This window comes from Lissotriton vulgaris, chromosome 5 (genome assembly GCF_964263255.1).
Source record: "Lissotriton vulgaris chromosome 5, aLisVul1.2, whole genome shotgun sequence".
NCBI lineage: Eukaryota > Metazoa > Chordata > Amphibia > Caudata > Salamandridae > Lissotriton > Lissotriton vulgaris.
In genome coordinates, this window is record NC_141693.1 from 4,716,882 (window position 1) to 4,734,717 (window position 17,836).

General features: G+C 57.3%; 1 protein-coding gene across 5 annotated transcripts in view; it reads left to right on the forward strand.

The window, feature by feature from the left end:
- The window catches only part of RGL2 (ral guanine nucleotide dissociation stimulator like 2), a 246,205-nt gene that overhangs the window by 127,559 nt on the left and 100,810 nt on the right, over positions 1 to 17,836 (forward strand). The window contains exon 1 of one of the 5 annotated variants that reach the window (XM_086920621.1): positions 4,822 to 5,658. The exons of the other annotated variants lie outside the window; for them this stretch is intronic. Coding sequence (XP_086776747.1) covers positions 5,569 to 5,658 — 90 coding nt within the window. The 5' untranslated portion in view covers positions 4,822 to 5,568. Of the gene's footprint in view, positions 1 to 4,821; positions 5,659 to 17,836 lie in introns of those variants that run through there. 5 annotated transcript variants of the gene reach the window in all.

A 17,836-nucleotide genomic window follows, 5' to 3' on the forward strand; every position in this document is an offset into this window, starting at 1 on the left:
CGAGGTCCGAGCCTTCCTAGGGCTCACCGGGAACTACCGGCGGTTTGTGAAGGACTATGGCAGCATCGTGGGGCCCCTCACAGAACTCACATCCAAGAAAAACCCCAAAACCGTCAACTGGACCCTGGACTGTCAAACAGCCTTTGAGAAATTGAAGGCCGCCATGTGCACCGCCCCCGTGCTCCAGGCCCCCGACTACAGCCGGGAGTTCATAGTGCAGACTGACGCCTCAGATCATGGAATTGGGGCCGTCCTCTCCCAGCTCAACTCCGAGGGAGTCGATCAGCCAGTGGCCTTAATCAGCCGACGCCTGCTGGCCCGAGAACAGCGCTGGAGCACCATGGAGCGCGAGGCCTTCGCTGTAGTGTGGGCCCTCAAGAAGCTCCGGCCCTATCTCTTCGGCACCCACTTCCGGGTACAAACAGATCACCGACCCCTGCAATGGCTAATGCAGATGCGGGGAGAGAACCCAAAACTGTTGCGCTAGTCCATCTCCCTGCAGGGGATGGACTTCACTGTGGAACATCGTCCAGGCCAGGACCACGCCAACGCAGACGGCCTGTCACGCTTCTTCCGCCTCGGCGAGGAGAGTACCCAAGAGGATGGGTGACTCTCCCTGCCTTCAGCTGGGGGGACGCATGTTGGACAGGCCTCGTGGAAGGCCCGCTCCCTCCCCGCATGGCGAGGACCGAACCCCTGTTCTCCCTGTATCCCCGACAAGAACCATCCCGGCAACCCACTGGAGCAACCCGCGACCCGTCCACAACGGAGCTCCAGCCCCGAACACCCCAGTACCGGCTGGCCCAGGCCCCCCGTCAGCACCACTGCCCCGGCCCAGCCGCCATCTTTGGACACTACCTGACCAGGCCGCGTGGCCTCGGCTCGACCCCAACCCTGGGCCTGGCCAGGCCCCGACATCGAGGCACCACCATCCACCCAGGGGGTGAAGAGACCACTTGGCGGGTCAATGGGAGAAGGAGTGTCAATGGCTCCCCTCCGCCAGGTGTCGATCGCCCCCGGCCTCCCCGGGCGCTGGCTCCACCCCCCTGCTGGGTGTCTGGACTCCCTCATCCCGGACCTCCCGACCTCCAAGTGCGAGGGTCCGGACATCAAAGGAGACCAGACCTATAACTGGGGCAGCTCCAGAGCAGGAAGGCAGTTGTATCTTGGAGTCGAGAGACACCGTGAGGAACTCATCCTTGATGGCCTGCTGGCACTGCCGCGGCCCTTTCTTGCGAACCATCTCCGAAGCCTGCTGGCGCTGCCGCGGCCCTCTGCAACGTGAACCATCGTCTTGGCCTGCTGGCGCTGCCGCGGCCTTTCTCGTCGTGCACCGTCTTCGTAGCCTGCTGGCGCTGCTGCGGCCTTCCTCGTTGTGAACAATCATCCTGGCTTGCTGGCGCTGCCGCGGCCCTCCTCGCAGTGAACCATCATCGTAGCCTGCTGGCGCTGCCGCTGCCCTCCTTGCTGTGAACCATCGACCTAAGCCTGCTGGCGCTGCCGCGGCCCATCTTTGCAGATGCCCAAGCTCGAGGATTGTGAGCTTCCTTCTTGCCGCACCTGTACCGGACCGGTACTAAGACTGTCCCGCTACCCCTTTCCCCTACAGAGACTAGAATTGAGAGGACCCTCGTGTCCTGACCCCACTGTACCGTATCACCTTACTTCAAGATTCGTATATAAAGTGTGTTGATCTCATCCTTGTGTGGTGTCCATCTGTGGGGGGGAAGTTACTTGTCTGTACGATCGCTGGAGACGGCCCTCACCGGAGGCCTCTCCCCTGTGCTCAGCTGACCCTCCGGGTCTCCGTCTAACATGCTGTAAGCACTGTGTGCACTGCACGCACCCCTCCTCGTGCTGTAAGCACTGTGTGTGCACTGCACAGACCCCGCCTCGTGTTGTAAGCACTGTGTGTGCACTGCACAGACCCCTCCTCGTGCTGTAAGCACGGTGTGTGCACTGCACAGACCCCTCCTCGTGCTGGAAGCACTGTGCGTGCACTGCACAGACCCCTCCTCGTGCTGTAAGCACTGTGTGTGCACTGCACGCACCGCTCCTCGTGCTGTAAGCACTGTGTGTGCACTGCACAGACCCCCCCTCGCGTTGTAAGCACTGTGTGTGCACTGCACAGACCCCTCCTCGTGCTGTAAGCACTGTGTGCACTGCACGCACCCCTCCTCGTGCTGTAAGCACTGTGTGTGCACTGCACAGACCCCTCCTCGTGCTGTAAGCACAGTGTGCGCACTGCACGCACCCCTCCTCGTGCTGTAAGCACTGTGTGCACTGCACGCACCCCTCCTCGCGCTGTAAGCACTGTGTGTGCACTGCACAGACCCCCCTCGCGTTGTAAGCACTGTGTGTGCACTGCACAGACCCCTCCTCGTGCTGTAAGCACTGTGTGCACTGCACGCACCCCTCCTCGTGCTGTAAGCACTGTGTGTGCACTGCACAGACCCCCCTCACGTTGTAAGCACTGTGTGTGCACTGCACAGACCCCTCCTCGTGCTGTAAGCACTGTGTGCACTGCACACACCCCTCCTTGTGCTGTAAGCACTGTGTGTGCACTGCACAGACCCCCCCTCGCGTTGTAAGCACTGTGTGTGCACTGCACAGACCCCTCCTCGCGCTGTAAGCACTGTGTGTGCACTGCGCAGACCCCCCCTCGCGTTGTAAGCACTGTGTGTGCACTGCACAGACCCCTCCTCGTGCTGTAAGCACTGTGTGCACTGCACGCACCCCTCCTCGTGCTGTAAGCACTGTGTGTGCACTGCACAGACCCCTCCTCGCGTTGTAAGCACTGTGTGTGCACTGCACAGACCCCTCCTTGTGCTGTAAGCACTGTGTGCACTGCACGCACCCCTCCTCGTGCTGTAAGCACTGTGTGTGCACTGCACAGACCCCCCCTCGCGTTGTAAGCACTGTGTGTGCACTGCACAGACCCCTCCTCGTGCTGGAAGCACGGTGTGTGCACTGCACAGACCCCTCCTCGTGCTGTAAGCACTGTGCGTGCACTGCACAGGCCCCTCCTCATGCTGCAAGCACTGTGCGTGCACTGCACAGGCCCCTCCTCGTGCTGGAAGCACTGTGTGCACTGCACAGACCCCTCCTCGTGCTGTAAGCACTGTGCGTGCACTGCACAGGCCCCTCCTCGTGCTGGAAGCACTGTGCGTGCACTGCAGACAACCCTCCTCGTGCTGTAAGCACTGTGCGTGCACTGCACAGGCCCATCCTCGTGCTGTAAGCACTGTGCGTGCACTGCACAGACCCCTCCTCGTGCTGTAAGCACGGTGTGTGCACTGCACGCAGCCCTCCTCGCGCTGTAAGCACTGTGTGTGCACTGCACAGACCCCTCCTGGTGCTGTAAGCACGGTGTGTGCACTGCACAGACCCCTCCTCGTGCTGGAAGCACTGTGTGCACTGCACAGACCCCTCCTCGAGTTGTAAGCACTGTGTGTGCACTGCACAGACCCCTCCTCGTGCTGTAAGCACTGTGTGTGCACTGCACAGACCCCTCCTCGAGTTGTAAGCACTGTGTGTGCACTGCACAGACCCCTCGTCGTGCTGTAAGCACTGTACGTGCCCCCCCCCCCTCCTTGCAGTCTGGCCGTGCAGTGCTCGCAGCAGGAAGCGCCGCTCACTCGCTGGACCGGTTTGTTGTGAGCCGGTTTTCCGGTTCCTGTTCCTGTCTCTGAGGCTCCTGACTCCGGTGAGGCCCGGCCCCGCTGTCCCTCCATCCTTCCGGGAGAGATTCCACTGCGGGGGGAGCAGCATCCCCGGGGGGTGAGAGGACAGGAAGAGGAGGCTGATCCTGAGAGGGGGGGGAGGTGGGGGGAGGCACCTGTGGAGCCTGAGAGGAGGGAGGAGGGGGACCCAGCGCCTCTGTCCCTCCATCCTTCGGGGAGAGTCCAGGCTGTAAAGCCTGAGAGGAGAGGGGGGAGTGTGACAGAGCCTCTCCGAGGCGGGTACAGCATCCCGAGTGGTGTGGTGGGGGGGGGGGGGCGGGGGGGGAGAGGTGCAGGAAGAGGAGGCTGATCCTGAGGGAGGGGGGGGGGGGGCGGGGGAGGCACCTGTGAAGCCTGAGAGGAGGAGGGGGGGGGGGTGCAGGAGGAGACATAAGGGGGGGGCACCTGTGGAGCCTGAGAGGAGGGAGGGTGCAGGAGGAGACATAAGGGGGGGGCACCTGTGGAGCCTGAGAGGAGGGAGGGTGCAGGAGGAGACATAAGGGGGGGGCACCTGTGGAGCCTGAGAGGAGGGGGGAGTGGAGGAGGAGGGGGGGTGCAGGAAGAGAGAGAAGGGGGGCACCTTTGGAGCCTGAGAGGAGGCGGGGTGCAGGAGGAGACATAAGGAGGGGCACCTGTGGAGCCTGAGAGGAGGGGGGGTGCAGGAGGAGACACAAGGGGGGGCACCTGTGGAGCCTGAGAGGAGGGGGGGTGCAGGAGGAGACATAAGGGGGGGGCACCTGTAGAGCCTGAGAGGAGGGGGGAGTGGAGGAGGAGGGGGGGTGCCGGAAGAGAGAGAAGGGGGGGCACCTTTGGAGCCTGAGAGGAGGGGGGGTGCAGGAGGAGACATAAGGGGGGGCACCTGTGGAGCCTGAGAGGAGGGGGGGTGCAGGAGGAGACATAAGGGGGGGGCACCTGTGGAGCCTGAGAGGAGGGAGGGTGTAGAAGGAGAGGGGGGAGTTAGGAGGAGGGGGGTGCAGGAGAAGAGAGGAGGGTGAGAGCCTCTCCAAGGAGGGGGGGGCTCTGGGCTTTTGGGTGAGAGGGGCAGAGGGAGGGAGAGGGGCGTCTGACAGGTGGGGGCACACGTGTGTGAGAGGGTACGCGGGACCCTGAGAGGGAGGGGCATAGTGACAGGTGGGGGCCTCCTTCTGAGAGGGCGCACCACGGCCCCCCTCTGCTGTTCCTCACTCTTTCTCTCTCAGGTGGGGTGTACCTCAACCCAAACAATCGCATAGGGGATCCAGAGACAAAGGGGGACATGTGAACCCCAAAACAGAGAAAGGAAACCTAAAAACCCCAAAACACTGGGAAGGCGAGAGCCCCCCCTCACACCCCTGAGACAGAGAAGGGAAGGGAAGGGAAGAGAAGAGAACTTCAGTACACAGATTGGAAGAACGTGGAACCCACTGGGGAAGGAAGGAGGGAGTGGAGACCCCCTAGATAGAGGGGACCCCCTAGAAAGGGATGAGTGAGGACCACCCCGAGAGAGAAGAAAGGGGAGCAAAGGACCACAAGAGACAAAACGGAAGCCTGGGGATGGAATCCCAAAGCAGAGAAGGGGAGGGAGTGAGGTGAGTGAGTGGGTGAGGGGACAGGTGAGAGTGGTGACCTCCACAGTAAGGTGTAGTGAGGGTGGACAGGGGAGCACGGTCCCCTCCTCAATTAGGTGCGGTGCGTGAGGGTCCTTGGCAGTGAATAGTCGGAGAGTTTTAGTGGGCGCCCCAGCAGGCATCTGAGATCCCTCACTTTTACTCAAAGGGACCTCAAACCTGCTGCTTCTACCTGGGGAGGGGACATCTCCTTGGGTGGCCCCCCTACATGTCCACCCCACAGCTGGTCACCCCCGCACATGAGTGCCTTCCTCCGTTTGGGCAGCTGCCTTGTCCCAGGGTCGGAGACAGAGCTCTCCCGGAGCACGTGGTACTGCCAACCTGTCAAGGTGAGTGAGTGGTTGTATGTGGACAGTGCTCGCCCCGACTTGTCCCCGAGAAGCGGGCAGCCCCTCCATTTCTCTGTATGGTAGTACTTCATTTTATTTTGTGGTGCACAATATTTGATTGATGTATCCAAGTAACCTGACAAATAAATATTGAAATACAAATTAAATGTATAACAGAGAATAGAAACAACTACTAATATCATCTGTGAACCAGGAACCAGTAAGGAGTACAACAAAAGGTATAAAATAACCATTGCTTAATTTGAGCTGGTGGTTTCCGGGACTCAGCACCGACACTTAATTGTCAACACCAGCATCGATGGCAGTCTGCCACATGGGGGTGCTGTTTGTCTAATTTAGAGATTAGCACACCACCAGTTCTTTGATAATTCAATTGAAAAATTACCAATACTTGTTGTCCAAGCCGTTCTTGCAGCTTTGCGGTCCTGGAATCATGGGAATTGTCACGGTTGTAAGGGTGTGATGGTTGGGAGGTGTATTGGTGCTGTCTTTGGCAGTGCTGGAAGGGGCAATGAGTGATGCAAGCTGCAGTGCCTCCTGACGAGGGACCTGGCGCTTGAATTAAGCAATGACAATAACACACAGCATATCACCAAGCATTGTTCATAAATTCATCTAAGACAGACTTCTCAAACCTAAGTTAGAAAGAGGTGGCCAGATTCATTCCTCTCTTTGTAAATTAACTCACCCCACATCTAGGATAGGATGACCCCCACCAAGGCTGCCAATCAGAAGTGATAGATCTAACCCAAAAATCAGACAATATCAAATATTTTGAATTCCTCTTTGTTTAAAAATATTTCAAACCTTTAGATTTATAAATGAGATATGAATATGGTAAACCCTCTTTTAGTTTAAATTGCATCTCAAACCAAACTCCAACAAGCATTGGCATATCCAATAGGTCTTGCATTTGGGACCTTATAAGTGTTTAGCCACGCAACAGTTGATGTTGTTGCGCCAAGGATATTGTGCTGCGTAACTAAATACTTGTATGTTCTGAAAGGCGAGACGTATTGGCTATGGCAATGTTTTTATAGCATAACTATGTTTCTAAACACTACTACAAAGTAATGAATTGTGTGCTACTGAAAAATCTTGTTCTAGCTTTTTTGCTTAAAAAGCAAATGTGGAACAGCTTTACAATTAGTTTTAATGCTAAAGTAGCCCGAAGGCTAAAAATACAAAATGTACCTTCTGAGCAATGAGCAGTAATATATTTTTTTACCATACATAAAACACCCAATTAGAGCTTGGTAGTTTAGATTTTATTTTTGAGCTATTGCATTGCTAATATGTGTTGTTTTTGTGGCACCTTATAAGTGTGTAACCAAATATATTGGCAATGGTTTGTCCAGGAATAACGGACAAACGTTTGTTAGTTTTAATTTTATCGCAAGAATTTTTAGTTAACATTTTTAGTACTTTAAAGTAAGTTGAGTGGAAAAAATATATTTATAATGTACATTTATACATGACATGTTTTATAAATATATTCATTCTGTTGCAATATCTCTTAATATTTTTGTAATAGTGTCATTGCACATTATTACTTCACATGTCTGCGGTAAATATGGCATAAGTGCATCGGATAAGTCTTCCAATCTGTTGGACAGGCCACATGAAGGGCTTGCTCCCTCCCCGCATGACAGGGCCCGAGCCCCGGCCCTCCAGGTGTTACCCACAGAAGCACCCCGCACCCCATCTCATACGGGATTCCTGCCCCCGGACATCTCTGTATCATGGGGCCAAACCACTACCGGCCCGGCCGCCATCTTGGACACTGCACCACGAGGCCGCATGGCCTCAGATCGACCCTAACCCTGGGCCTGGCCAGGCCCCGACATCCCGGCACCACCATCCACCCAGGAGGTGAACGGACCACTTGGCAGGTCAATGGGAGAAAGAAGTGTCGATGGCTCTCCCCCGCCAGGTGCCGATCGCCCCCCAGCTCCCCCGGGCGCTGGCTCCACCCCCCTGCCGGGTGTCTGGACTCCCTCATCCCGGACCTCCCGACCTCCAAGTGCGGGGGTCCGGACATCAAAGGGCGCCAGACCTATAACTGGGGCAGCCCCAGAGCAGGAAGGCAGTTGTATCCTAGAGTCGAGAGACACCGTGAAGAACTCATCCTTGACGGACTACTGGCGCTGCCGTAGCCCTGCCTTGCGAACTATCATCTTGCCTGCTGGCGCTGCCGCAACCTTCTGCATCCTTCAGCCTCGTCGGGACCTGCTGGCGCTGCCGCGGACCGTTGTAACTACCACCTTCACCGGGACCTGCTGGCGCCGCCGCGGACCGTCGCTACCTACAATCATCTCGGGACCCGCCGGCGCTGCCGCGGCCCGTCCAGCTAGAACGCCGAGCTCGAGGATTGTGAGCTATTCATCAAACCATCACATCTACCAGATTGGTAACAAGACTGTCCCGCTACCCCTTCCCATCCAAGAGACTAGAATCGAGGGGACCCCTGAGTCCAGACCTCCTTGTACCATTCCACCGTACTTAAAGATTGCATATAAAGAACGTTAAACCTTATCTTTGTGTGGTGTACGTCTGTGGGGGGGAAGTTACTCGTCTGTACGATCGCTGGAGACGGCTCTCCCTGGAGACCTCTCCCCTTGTCCTCGGCCGACCCTTCCGGTCCGTCTAACATTGGTGGCCAGCGGCGCGATCCGAATCAACGCGTAATCGTACAGAGAGTAGCTCACACCACGACAAAACCACAATGACAACCAAAGAGAGCGGATCCACCGAGAAATTCCAGATGGAGAAATTGGAAGAGTACAGCCATCGTGAATTGAAACAATTCTGCATTGAACTAGGCATGGCTACCACCGGTCTGAGTACTAAAGACGATTTCAAGCACGCCATTGAGTCATGGGCAGAAATCGGGGCCGTCAGACCCCCGGACCAAAATGTTGCAGCATCAGAGAGGAACACCACGGCTCCCGAGGAGCGAAGAACGGGTCTCTCGCAGGAAGAGATCCAAGAGAGAGAAAAAAGCAGACTACATGAGTTAGAAATGGCCCGACTCAAAATGGACGGTGAACTCAAATTAGCCGAACAAAAACTGAACCTAGAACATCTGCGGCTCCGAGAAGAACGGGAAGAAAAACAGAGGCAGAGAGAGCTCGAAGAAAAGAGATTAGCGTACGAACACGAGCGCCAACTAGCAGAAATAAACCTACGGAAGCAGAACAAAGAACTGGGGGTGCCCGAGCAACCGCGCACCCCAGGAGCAACAGAAAAGAAAGTACACATCCCCAAGGATGTCGTTCGAGAGTATTTCCGAGATGACGACATACAACAGTGGTTCAAGGCCTACGAGATCGCCATGACCTCCCACTGGATCGATCGAAGTGACTGGGGAGCCGGTCTATGGGGGAGGTTCATCAATGAAGGCCGCGATGCCCTGTTACAGCTCCCACACCATCTGATGACCTCCTATGACCACATGAAGGCGGCCCTCCTCACCCGATATGGGCTCACACCCGAAATGTACCGCCAGAGGTTCCGAGACTGCACCCGGATCCCGGGTACAACTTGGGTGGAATATGTAAACTATTTCAGCCGAGCCTTCGAGGGTTGGATCAAGGGAAGCCATGTAACGACCTACGAGCAACTTTTTAATCTCATGGTGTGGGAGCACCTCTCTAACAACTGCTTCGTCGAGCTCAGGCAGCACCTCCTCGACAGTAAATTGACTGACCCACGGCAGCTCGCCGCCGAGGCTGACCGGTGGGAGAGCACTCGAGTAGGCCGGAGTGGGCCACACGAACAGAACCGGAACAACCAAGGTCAGCACCGTCCCCGAGGAGGAGGAGGAGGCCAGGGACGAGGAAGAGACACCGTCCCGGCCGCTCCCGCTGCCAGCACCCCGCCCCCGGCCAACCGGGGCAACCCCCCGGTGCGCCCGGGGTTCCGAGCCAATGTCACGTGTCACCGATGCCAGCGAGTCGGCCACTACGCCAATGACCCGAACTGTCCACAGAACCAGACTCCGAGACCCCGCCAGGTAGCTGCCGCCGCCCTGGGGGGAGAACAAATCTCCGAAGAACATGAAAAATGCGAACAAGAACAACAAGAGTGGGAACCGGCCGCCATGGTTCTAGCGTGCCTAGGGGGAAGAGACATGGTCCCGCGGGCTCCCCTACCCGCCAACACCAGAAAATATAGTCAGTGGGTGAACATTAATGGGCGCAGGGCCGAAGCACTACGTGACACAGGGGCCAGTGTGACGGCCGTCCGCTGTCACCTGGTGACCCCAGAACAGATCCTGCCGAACATTCTCTGCCCCGTCCGTTCAGCCGACAATTCGGAGAGTCTGTGTCGGATGGCCTGCGTCCCCTTCGAATGGGGAGGAGTCTCTGGCATGTTGAAGGTAACGGTCCGAGATGATGCCCCCGTGGACTGTCTCCTGGGGAATGATCTTGAGAGTTCCCCGTGGGCCGCCGTAGAAAGAAGAGAGCACCTGGGGATGTTGGGCCTCCCGGACTGGGCGTGCGTAACCACCCGGTCCATGGCCGCCCGTACCATCCCCCGACCAGAAGAACCCGAATGGCCAGCACCTCCTCCCCCGATCGCTCCAGTAGAGGACACCGACCACACCGAACCCCCAGAGCAAACTCCCGAAGGGCTCGCTCAGCCCCAGGACCTTCCTGGCCTGGCTCAGTGGCGTCAAGAGGGGGGCCCACCCAGGAACAGTTCAGTCAAGAGCAGAAGACCTGTCCCTCCCTCGAGGGACTCCGCCAGTAAGCCCTCGCCCAGAGCGCAGGGGACACCACCGGAGCCCATTGGATCTATTGGGACAACGACCTGTTGTACAGTGAGCAGAGAATCGCGGAGTTAGGGGCCAGTCGAGTGCTGGTGGTGCCCCTCCGTTTTAGAGACTTCTTGTTAAATTTGGCCCACGATGTCCCCCTAGCTGGACACCTGGGTCAAGACAAAACCTACAGTCGCCTGGTGACCCACTTTTTCTGGCCCAAGATGAGAAACGACGTCCTCAACCACTGCCGGTCCTGCCCCACGTGCCAGGCCAGCGGGAAGAGCGGCCGCAAACTTAAAGCACCTCTGCAACCCTTCCCAGTTGTCACCACCCCGTTCGAGAGGGTGGGAATAGACATTGTGGGGCCCCTGGACCCCCGTACAGCACAAGGACATCGGTTCATCCTGGTACTGGTGGACCACGCCACCCGCTACCCCGAGGCTGTTCCCCTGCGAACTGTAACAGCCCCGGTGGTCGGCCGGGCCTTAATGGGGATCTTCTCCCGGGTGGGCTTTCCCCGAGAAGTCGTCAGCGACAGAGGCACAAACTTTATTTCAAAATATATGAAGTCCCTCTGGCAGCAGTGCGGGGTCACCTACCGATTCACGACCCCCTATCACCCTCAAGGAAACGGACTAGTCGAGCGGTTCAACCGCACGCTCAAAGAGATGATTGGGGGGTTGGAAGAGCCCCTCCGTCGCCAGTGGGATGTACTACTGCCATGCCTCCTCTTCGCATATCGAGAAGTCCCCCAGAAGTCCCTCGGCTTCAGCCCGTTCGAACTCTTGTACGGACACCCTGTGCGAGGGCCCCTCAGCCTAGTCAAAGAAGGTTGGGAGATGGCCCCCCTAAAGACCCCTCCAGATGTCTTCAAGTACCTCCTGGCCCTACGCAATCAGACCAGGCGATTCAGAGAAATGGCGAAAGCGAACCTGGAGGCCAGTCAGGAGGACATGAAAAAATGGTACGATCAAAATGCCTCCTCCATCGAATTCGAACCTGGCCAACAAGTATGGGTGATGTCCCCCACCGAACCATGTGCCTTGCAGGACAAGTGGACGAGGCCCTTCAAAGTGGTCGAGCGCAAGAGCCCCGTCACCTATCTCATCGATATGGAATCTCCACGGAACCCCCTCCGGGTCCTCCACGCCAATAGACTCAAACCCCACTTTGTGCGCTCGGAGCTCAGCCTCCTGATGGCTACAGACAGCGGAGCGGAAGAAGACGCCGAGCCTCTCCCTGATCTTCTAAAGACCCGGGAGAAAGATGGTTCCGTGGACGGGGTCCGACTCTCAGATGCCCTCACCCCGGAACAGCGCCAAGGCTGCCGGGACATCCTGCTGCAGTTTGCGACCCTGTTTTCCCTCACTCCAGGGGTCACCCCCTGGTGCTTGCATGACGTGGACACTGGGGACAGTCCCCCTATCAGACATCGGGCGTACCGCGTACCAGATCGGGTACGGGCCTGCATCCAAGAGGAGGTGTCAAAGATGCTCGCGATCGGGGTCATCGAGCCTTCGGACAGCCCCTGAGCCAGCCCGGTCGTGCTGGTCCCCAAAGCTGCTGCCCCCGGCACCACCCCTGAGCTCCGATTCTGCGTCGACTATCGGGGCTTGAACGCTGTCACCAGAACCGACGCTCATCCCATCCCCCGAGCAGATGAACTGATCGACCGCATGGGGGCTGCCCGCTACCTCAGCATCTTCGACCTGACGGCGGGCTACTGGCAGATCGGTCTCACACCCCGGGCTCAAGAACGATCCGCCTTTTCCACTCCCGATGGCCACTACCACTTCAAAGTCATGCCGTTCGGCATGAAGAATGCTCCAGCTACTTTTCAGCGACTGGTGAACCAGGTCTTGGCGGGGCTCGAGGAGTTCAGCGCCGCCTACCTGGACGATATCGCTGTGTACAGCCGCCACTGGTCCAACCACCTCCACCACCTCCGAGAGGTCCTGCAGGCCCTCCAACGGGCCGGCCTCACAATCAAGGCCAGCAAGTGCCAAATTGGTCAGCGGTCCGTGACCTATCTCGGACACCAGGTAGGAAGCGGTCTGGTGGCCCCTCTTCAACTCAAGATCGCTGCCATCCAGTCCTGGCAGCCTCCCGTCACTCAGACCGAGGTCCGAGCCTTCTTGGGGCTCACCGGCTACTACTGGCGGTTCGTGAGGGATTATGGCAGCATTGTGGGGCCCCTCACGGAACTCACATCCAAAAACCACCCGAAGAAGGTCAACTGGACCCCAGACTGTCAAGCGGCCTTCGAGAAGCTGAAGGCCGCCATGTACACTGCCCCTGTGCTCCAGGCCCCCGACTACAGTCGGGAATTCATCGTACAAACGGATGCCTCCGACCATGGTATTGGGGCGGTCCTCTCCCAGTTGAACCCCGAAGGACTTGACCAACCAGTGGCCTTCATCAGCAGACGTCTCCTGGCCCGAGAACAGCGCTGGAGCACCATCGAGAGGGAGGCCTTCGCAGTGGTGTGGGCCCTCAAAAAGCTCCGGCCCTATCTCTTCGGTACCCACTTCCGGGTGCAGACAGATCATCGGCCCCTGCAGTGGCTAATGCAGATGCGGGGGGAAAACCCCAAACTATTGCGTTGGTCCATCTCCCTGCAGGGGATGGACTTCACTGTGGAACATCGACCGGGCCAAGACCACGCCAACGCAGATGGCCTGTCACGCTTTTTCCGCCTCAACGAGGAGAGTCCCCAAGAGGATGGGTGACTCTCCCCGCCTTCAGCTGGGGGGATGCATGTTGGACAGGCCACATGAAGGGCTTGCTCCCTCCCCGCATGACAGGGCCCGAGCCCCGGCCCTCCAGGTGTTACCCACAGAAGCACCCCGCACCCCATCTCATACGGGATTCCTGCCCCCGGACATCTCTGTATCATGGGGCCGAACCACTACCGGCCCTCACCCGGCCCGGCCGCCATCTTGGACACTGCACCACGAGGCCGCATGGCCTCAGATCGACCCTAACCCTGGGCCTGGCCAGGCCCCGACATCCCGGCACCACCATCCACCCAGGAGGTGAACGGACCACTTGGCAGGTCAATGGGAGAAAGAAGTGTCGATGGCTCTCCCCCGCCAGGTGCCGATCGCCCCCCAGCTCCCCCGGGCGCTGGCTCCACCCCCCTGCTGGGTGTCTGGACTCCCTCATCCCGGACCTCCCGACCTCCAAGTGCGAGGGTCCGGACATCAAAGGGCGCCAGACCTATAACTGGGGCAGCCCCAGAGCAGGAAGGCAGTTGTATCCTGGAGTCGAGAGACACCGTGAAGAACTCATCCTTGACGGACTACTGGCGCTGCCGTAGCCCTGCCTTGCGAACTATCATCTTGCCTGCTGGCGCTGCCGCAACCTTCTGCATCCTTCAGCCTCATCGGGACCTGCTGGCGCTGCCGCGGACCGTTGTAACTACCACCTTCACCGGGACCTGCTGGCGCCGCCGCGGACCGTCGCTACCTACAATCATCTCGGGACCTGCCGGCGCTGCCGCGGCCCGTCCAGCTAGAACGCCGAGCTCGAGGATTGTGAGCTATTCATCACACCATCACATCTACCAGATTGGTAACAAGACTGTCCCGCTACCCCCTTCCCATCCAAGAGACTAGAATCGAGGGGACCCCTGAGTCCAGACCTCCTTGTACCATTCCACCGTACTTAAAGATTGCTTATAAAGAACGTTAAACCTTATCTTTGTGTGGTGTACGTCTGTGGGGGGGGAAGTTACTCGTCTGTACGATCGCTGGAGACGGCTCTCCCTGGAGACCTCTCCCCTTGTCCTCGGCCGACCCTTCCGGTCCGTCTAACACAATCCATTAGAAGTTCATTGCTAATATCCATAGATTGATATGTTTCAGTGTTGTGCACTTGTGTTGTTATTGTAGATGGCCCGAGAAATCTGTGCACACTCAGCAGCCACAGGTTCAAATGAAAGCAGGGCTGACTCTGAGTTTCAACCTTCCTATAACTTGAGAAGAGAGGCAGCATGTGCTAGGAGAGAGCGCTTGGTTATATGGTGTGTGTAGAGAGCAGCCCCTGTTTTAATGTATTATACAAAAATAAACGCTAGCAGATATTTTTAACAAAGTACGATTTTTAGGTCTCGCTGAGCTAATGCGCATGCGTTGCTCTGCGAGAGTTAAGTAAGGGGCTTTCAAAATTGCTCCCAAAGACTGCAGGCGGATGAAGTACAGTGCATGAGTGCCGGGCGCGCGCACCATTTGTAAGCCTGCAGCCTTTGGGAGCACTTTCGCGGCCGCTTTGATGTTAGCCGCTTTGATGTTAGCCGCGTGGCCACTGAGAACATCAAAGCGGCCGCAAAAGTGCTCACCATTTGCCACCCCCTCCCTTATCCCACTTCCTGCTTGTTTTTTCTGTTTCAGCAGTCCACATGAGTGCTTGTGTTTTCCCCTCTGCCCGTTTCTTCTCCACCCCTACCCACTTACTTCCCCCACCCACCCTTCCTTTTTTTTCTACGACCTGGAAGCATTTTCCCTTGTTGCTGAATGCATGTATTTGAAATTGCTTCCCCCCCACTCAGCATTCTTGCTTGCCCCGTACCCCACCCTCCTCTTGCTTGATCTCTCCCGCGCCCCATTGCTCTTTGGCTCTTTGCTCCTTCCCTCTCCCACCATCATAGGGTGTTGCGTACTCCTGTGCTCCCTTTTTCTGCTGCCCGTCGTCCTGTTTGGCCTCTCCTCTGTCCCTTATGTCTGTTGTTTTAAACTGTGTTTCTATTCCCATGTGCTTTATTCTTTGGCTTTCCAAAATCCCTCTCGCCCTTCCCTGCGTTGTACTTGTTTCAAGTACAGCTGCTAGATATGTAGCACAGTAACTGGCTGAGATCAAAAAGCCGTAAAGTTGTTTAAAAGGAACCGGTTGACAAGGGAGGGCGATGGTAAAGCAGACAGTGGAAGGGAAAGTAAAGAAATAGAAACAAGCACGCATGGCCACGTTAATTACAAACACAGAGGCCCCTGCACGCCACTGCTCGCTCCCGCAAGGTGGATGCCACCTGTTGGACTTGGCCCTTCTGGCAGGTTCACCCCTGAAGTTTTTGCTTGTTATATGTAACCTGGGGATGGTGATTCCCACTCTGAGTGCGTGTGGTGAGAGAGGCCTGCCCTCCCATAGGGATGCATGGGGAATGTATGTGTCCCTGGTAGTTCCTGATGTGTGGTGTTTGCAGGGTCGAGTCTGGTATGTGTGAACTCGTGAGATTGAATGCTGCGCAATGGTATATGCGGGTTGATTGTGACTAGTGTAGAAGCGCTACTTTTAGAAGTTGGCCTATTTGTGTAAATTGTGTCTGGCGTGTGATTGGCTGAGGCTGGCTGGTGAGCCTGGCTCCAAGAGTCTGGGAGGGTCTGCCCCGGTGGTGAATGGAGTGTTTAGCATGCTGATGTGAGGGGAGGAGTGACCCTGGGCCTGCTTGTGGATTGACTGTCTGGGTTGAGGGTCCTGAATGAGGCTGGGCTTTCCTCACACAATGCTGGCTCCACCCACTGGGGTGCGTCTGATGTCCCTAGCCTGGCCAGTGAAAATAATCCCCCATAACCAGTTCTAGCTGGTTCTCCCCCTGCCTGCCCCTTTAGACAAAGGATGTTGTGTATAAAAAGGGTGCTGTGACACTCTGAAAATGTTCTTGTTCTGACTTGAATCCTGCCAGGGGCGTGCTGCTGCTTGTTCTCAGGGGAAAGGCTTGCCTCCCTGAGCCCTGCCCAGCCCCTGAACTACTGCTGTCCTGGACTCTACCCAGACTCTGTTGCTTTTTGATACCCTAGCGCCTGGAAGCGCTTTACTTTCTGCCTAGCGCTTGGGAAGCGCCCTACTTTCTGCCTAGCGCTTGGGAAGCGCTCTACCTTCTGCCTAGCGCTTGGGAAGCGCTTTATTTCCCCTCTCACGGCTGCCCTCGCCGCTGTTTGCCGAGCGTAACGTCCCTGACAGGTGCCTACCCTGCCCAGGGACCCTGCTCTGTTTCGGATCCCCATCGAGTGCCCACCTCGATTTATGGACACTTTTTACCACGCCGGTGCCCACCCGGCATTGCCCTGAGATTGTTCTCGTCACCGCCGCAGCCCGGAGTCAGCCGGAGAGGCGCTGCGCCCGCCTCCCTATCCAGAGCAACGCTGCTATTGGCGGCCCCGGAGAAAGCATTGCCGCAGTTTCATTTGCCCCGGCGGCCGGGACTCCTATCGCGTCATTCCTGGGCCGCGCAGGGATTGGCCCGGCCCTGAGGGCTTCCCCACGCGCACCCGGAAGTCCTAGGAGCTCTGACGTCTGGCCGATAAACCATGCCCGGCCTGCCAAAGTGAGAGCTGTCCCCCTGCGAGGCTCCCCCGAGGAGAGAGCCCCGCCACCGCCACACCAAGGAGCCCAGCAGAAAGGAGCTGACTGCCATGAGGAGCCGCCGCCTCCGACAACCGGTGAGTGCGGGCGGGCTCCAGGTCGCTCCTCTGCCTAGGGAAGTGCTGTGTGCCGGCGAGGTTCCCGAGGGCCCCTCCCTTTGTTCTCGAGTCCGGGAAGGACTCCAACGATGGCCCCGCACCTTGAGTGAGCCTGAGAGGCCACCCCGCCCTGATTGTTCCTCGAACCTCAAGAGGCTCGGCAGTGCCACACTTGTGGAAGAGCCACGAGAGGCTCAAGGCCCTAATTGTCCACGGAGCCCTGGAGCTCCAAGAGGTCCCCTAGCAAAATCGGGTCCCACAAGAAGGACTCCCACGTTGGCCGCATCATCTCCAGCTGCCCAGCACTTCGTGGGCAGCTGCCACGTGTAGGTTCGTTCCTAGCTACTTGTTAGCTGTCCTGACACTGAGACATTGGGTGTCCTAGCCCAGAGAGGCCAGTTGGTCTGCTGAAAGTTATGAGCTATTGGTCATGTGATTCCTGAGAATTATTCTATGTTGCACCCCTGAAGGTGTCTCTAATGCGTTATGTGCATTATCCTTGTTCCCTCCTGAATACCCTATGCCTCATGTATGTTGCTTCTGGTTATAGTGAGTTCTAAGGCTAGTTCTATGAGGCTCCTAGTTGTGATGTGTTCTAATGCCAATTCCACCAAGTGCATATTCCTGGCAGTGGTCCCTTGGCCCTGTCCTGTACATAGTCCCTTGTAAATCCTGCCCGTGCCTCTGGTACCTTGTAAGTGTGTGTTCCTATCCAATGTGTCCTTTTTAATACAAAGACTATTTTCATATATACCTTGTGTAGAGTTCCTTTTGTGGGGGGCCCTGGATGTTATTGCTGGTGGGTGCGCGCGCAAATACTTAACCTACATAGACTCCGAGTTTAGCCTTGCTGTTCGCCCCTCGTTACCTAGAGGGTGAGCAGGGGTTATCTTGGCGTGTAGCCCCCTTGCCCTGACTTGGGAGTGGTGATCTCTGA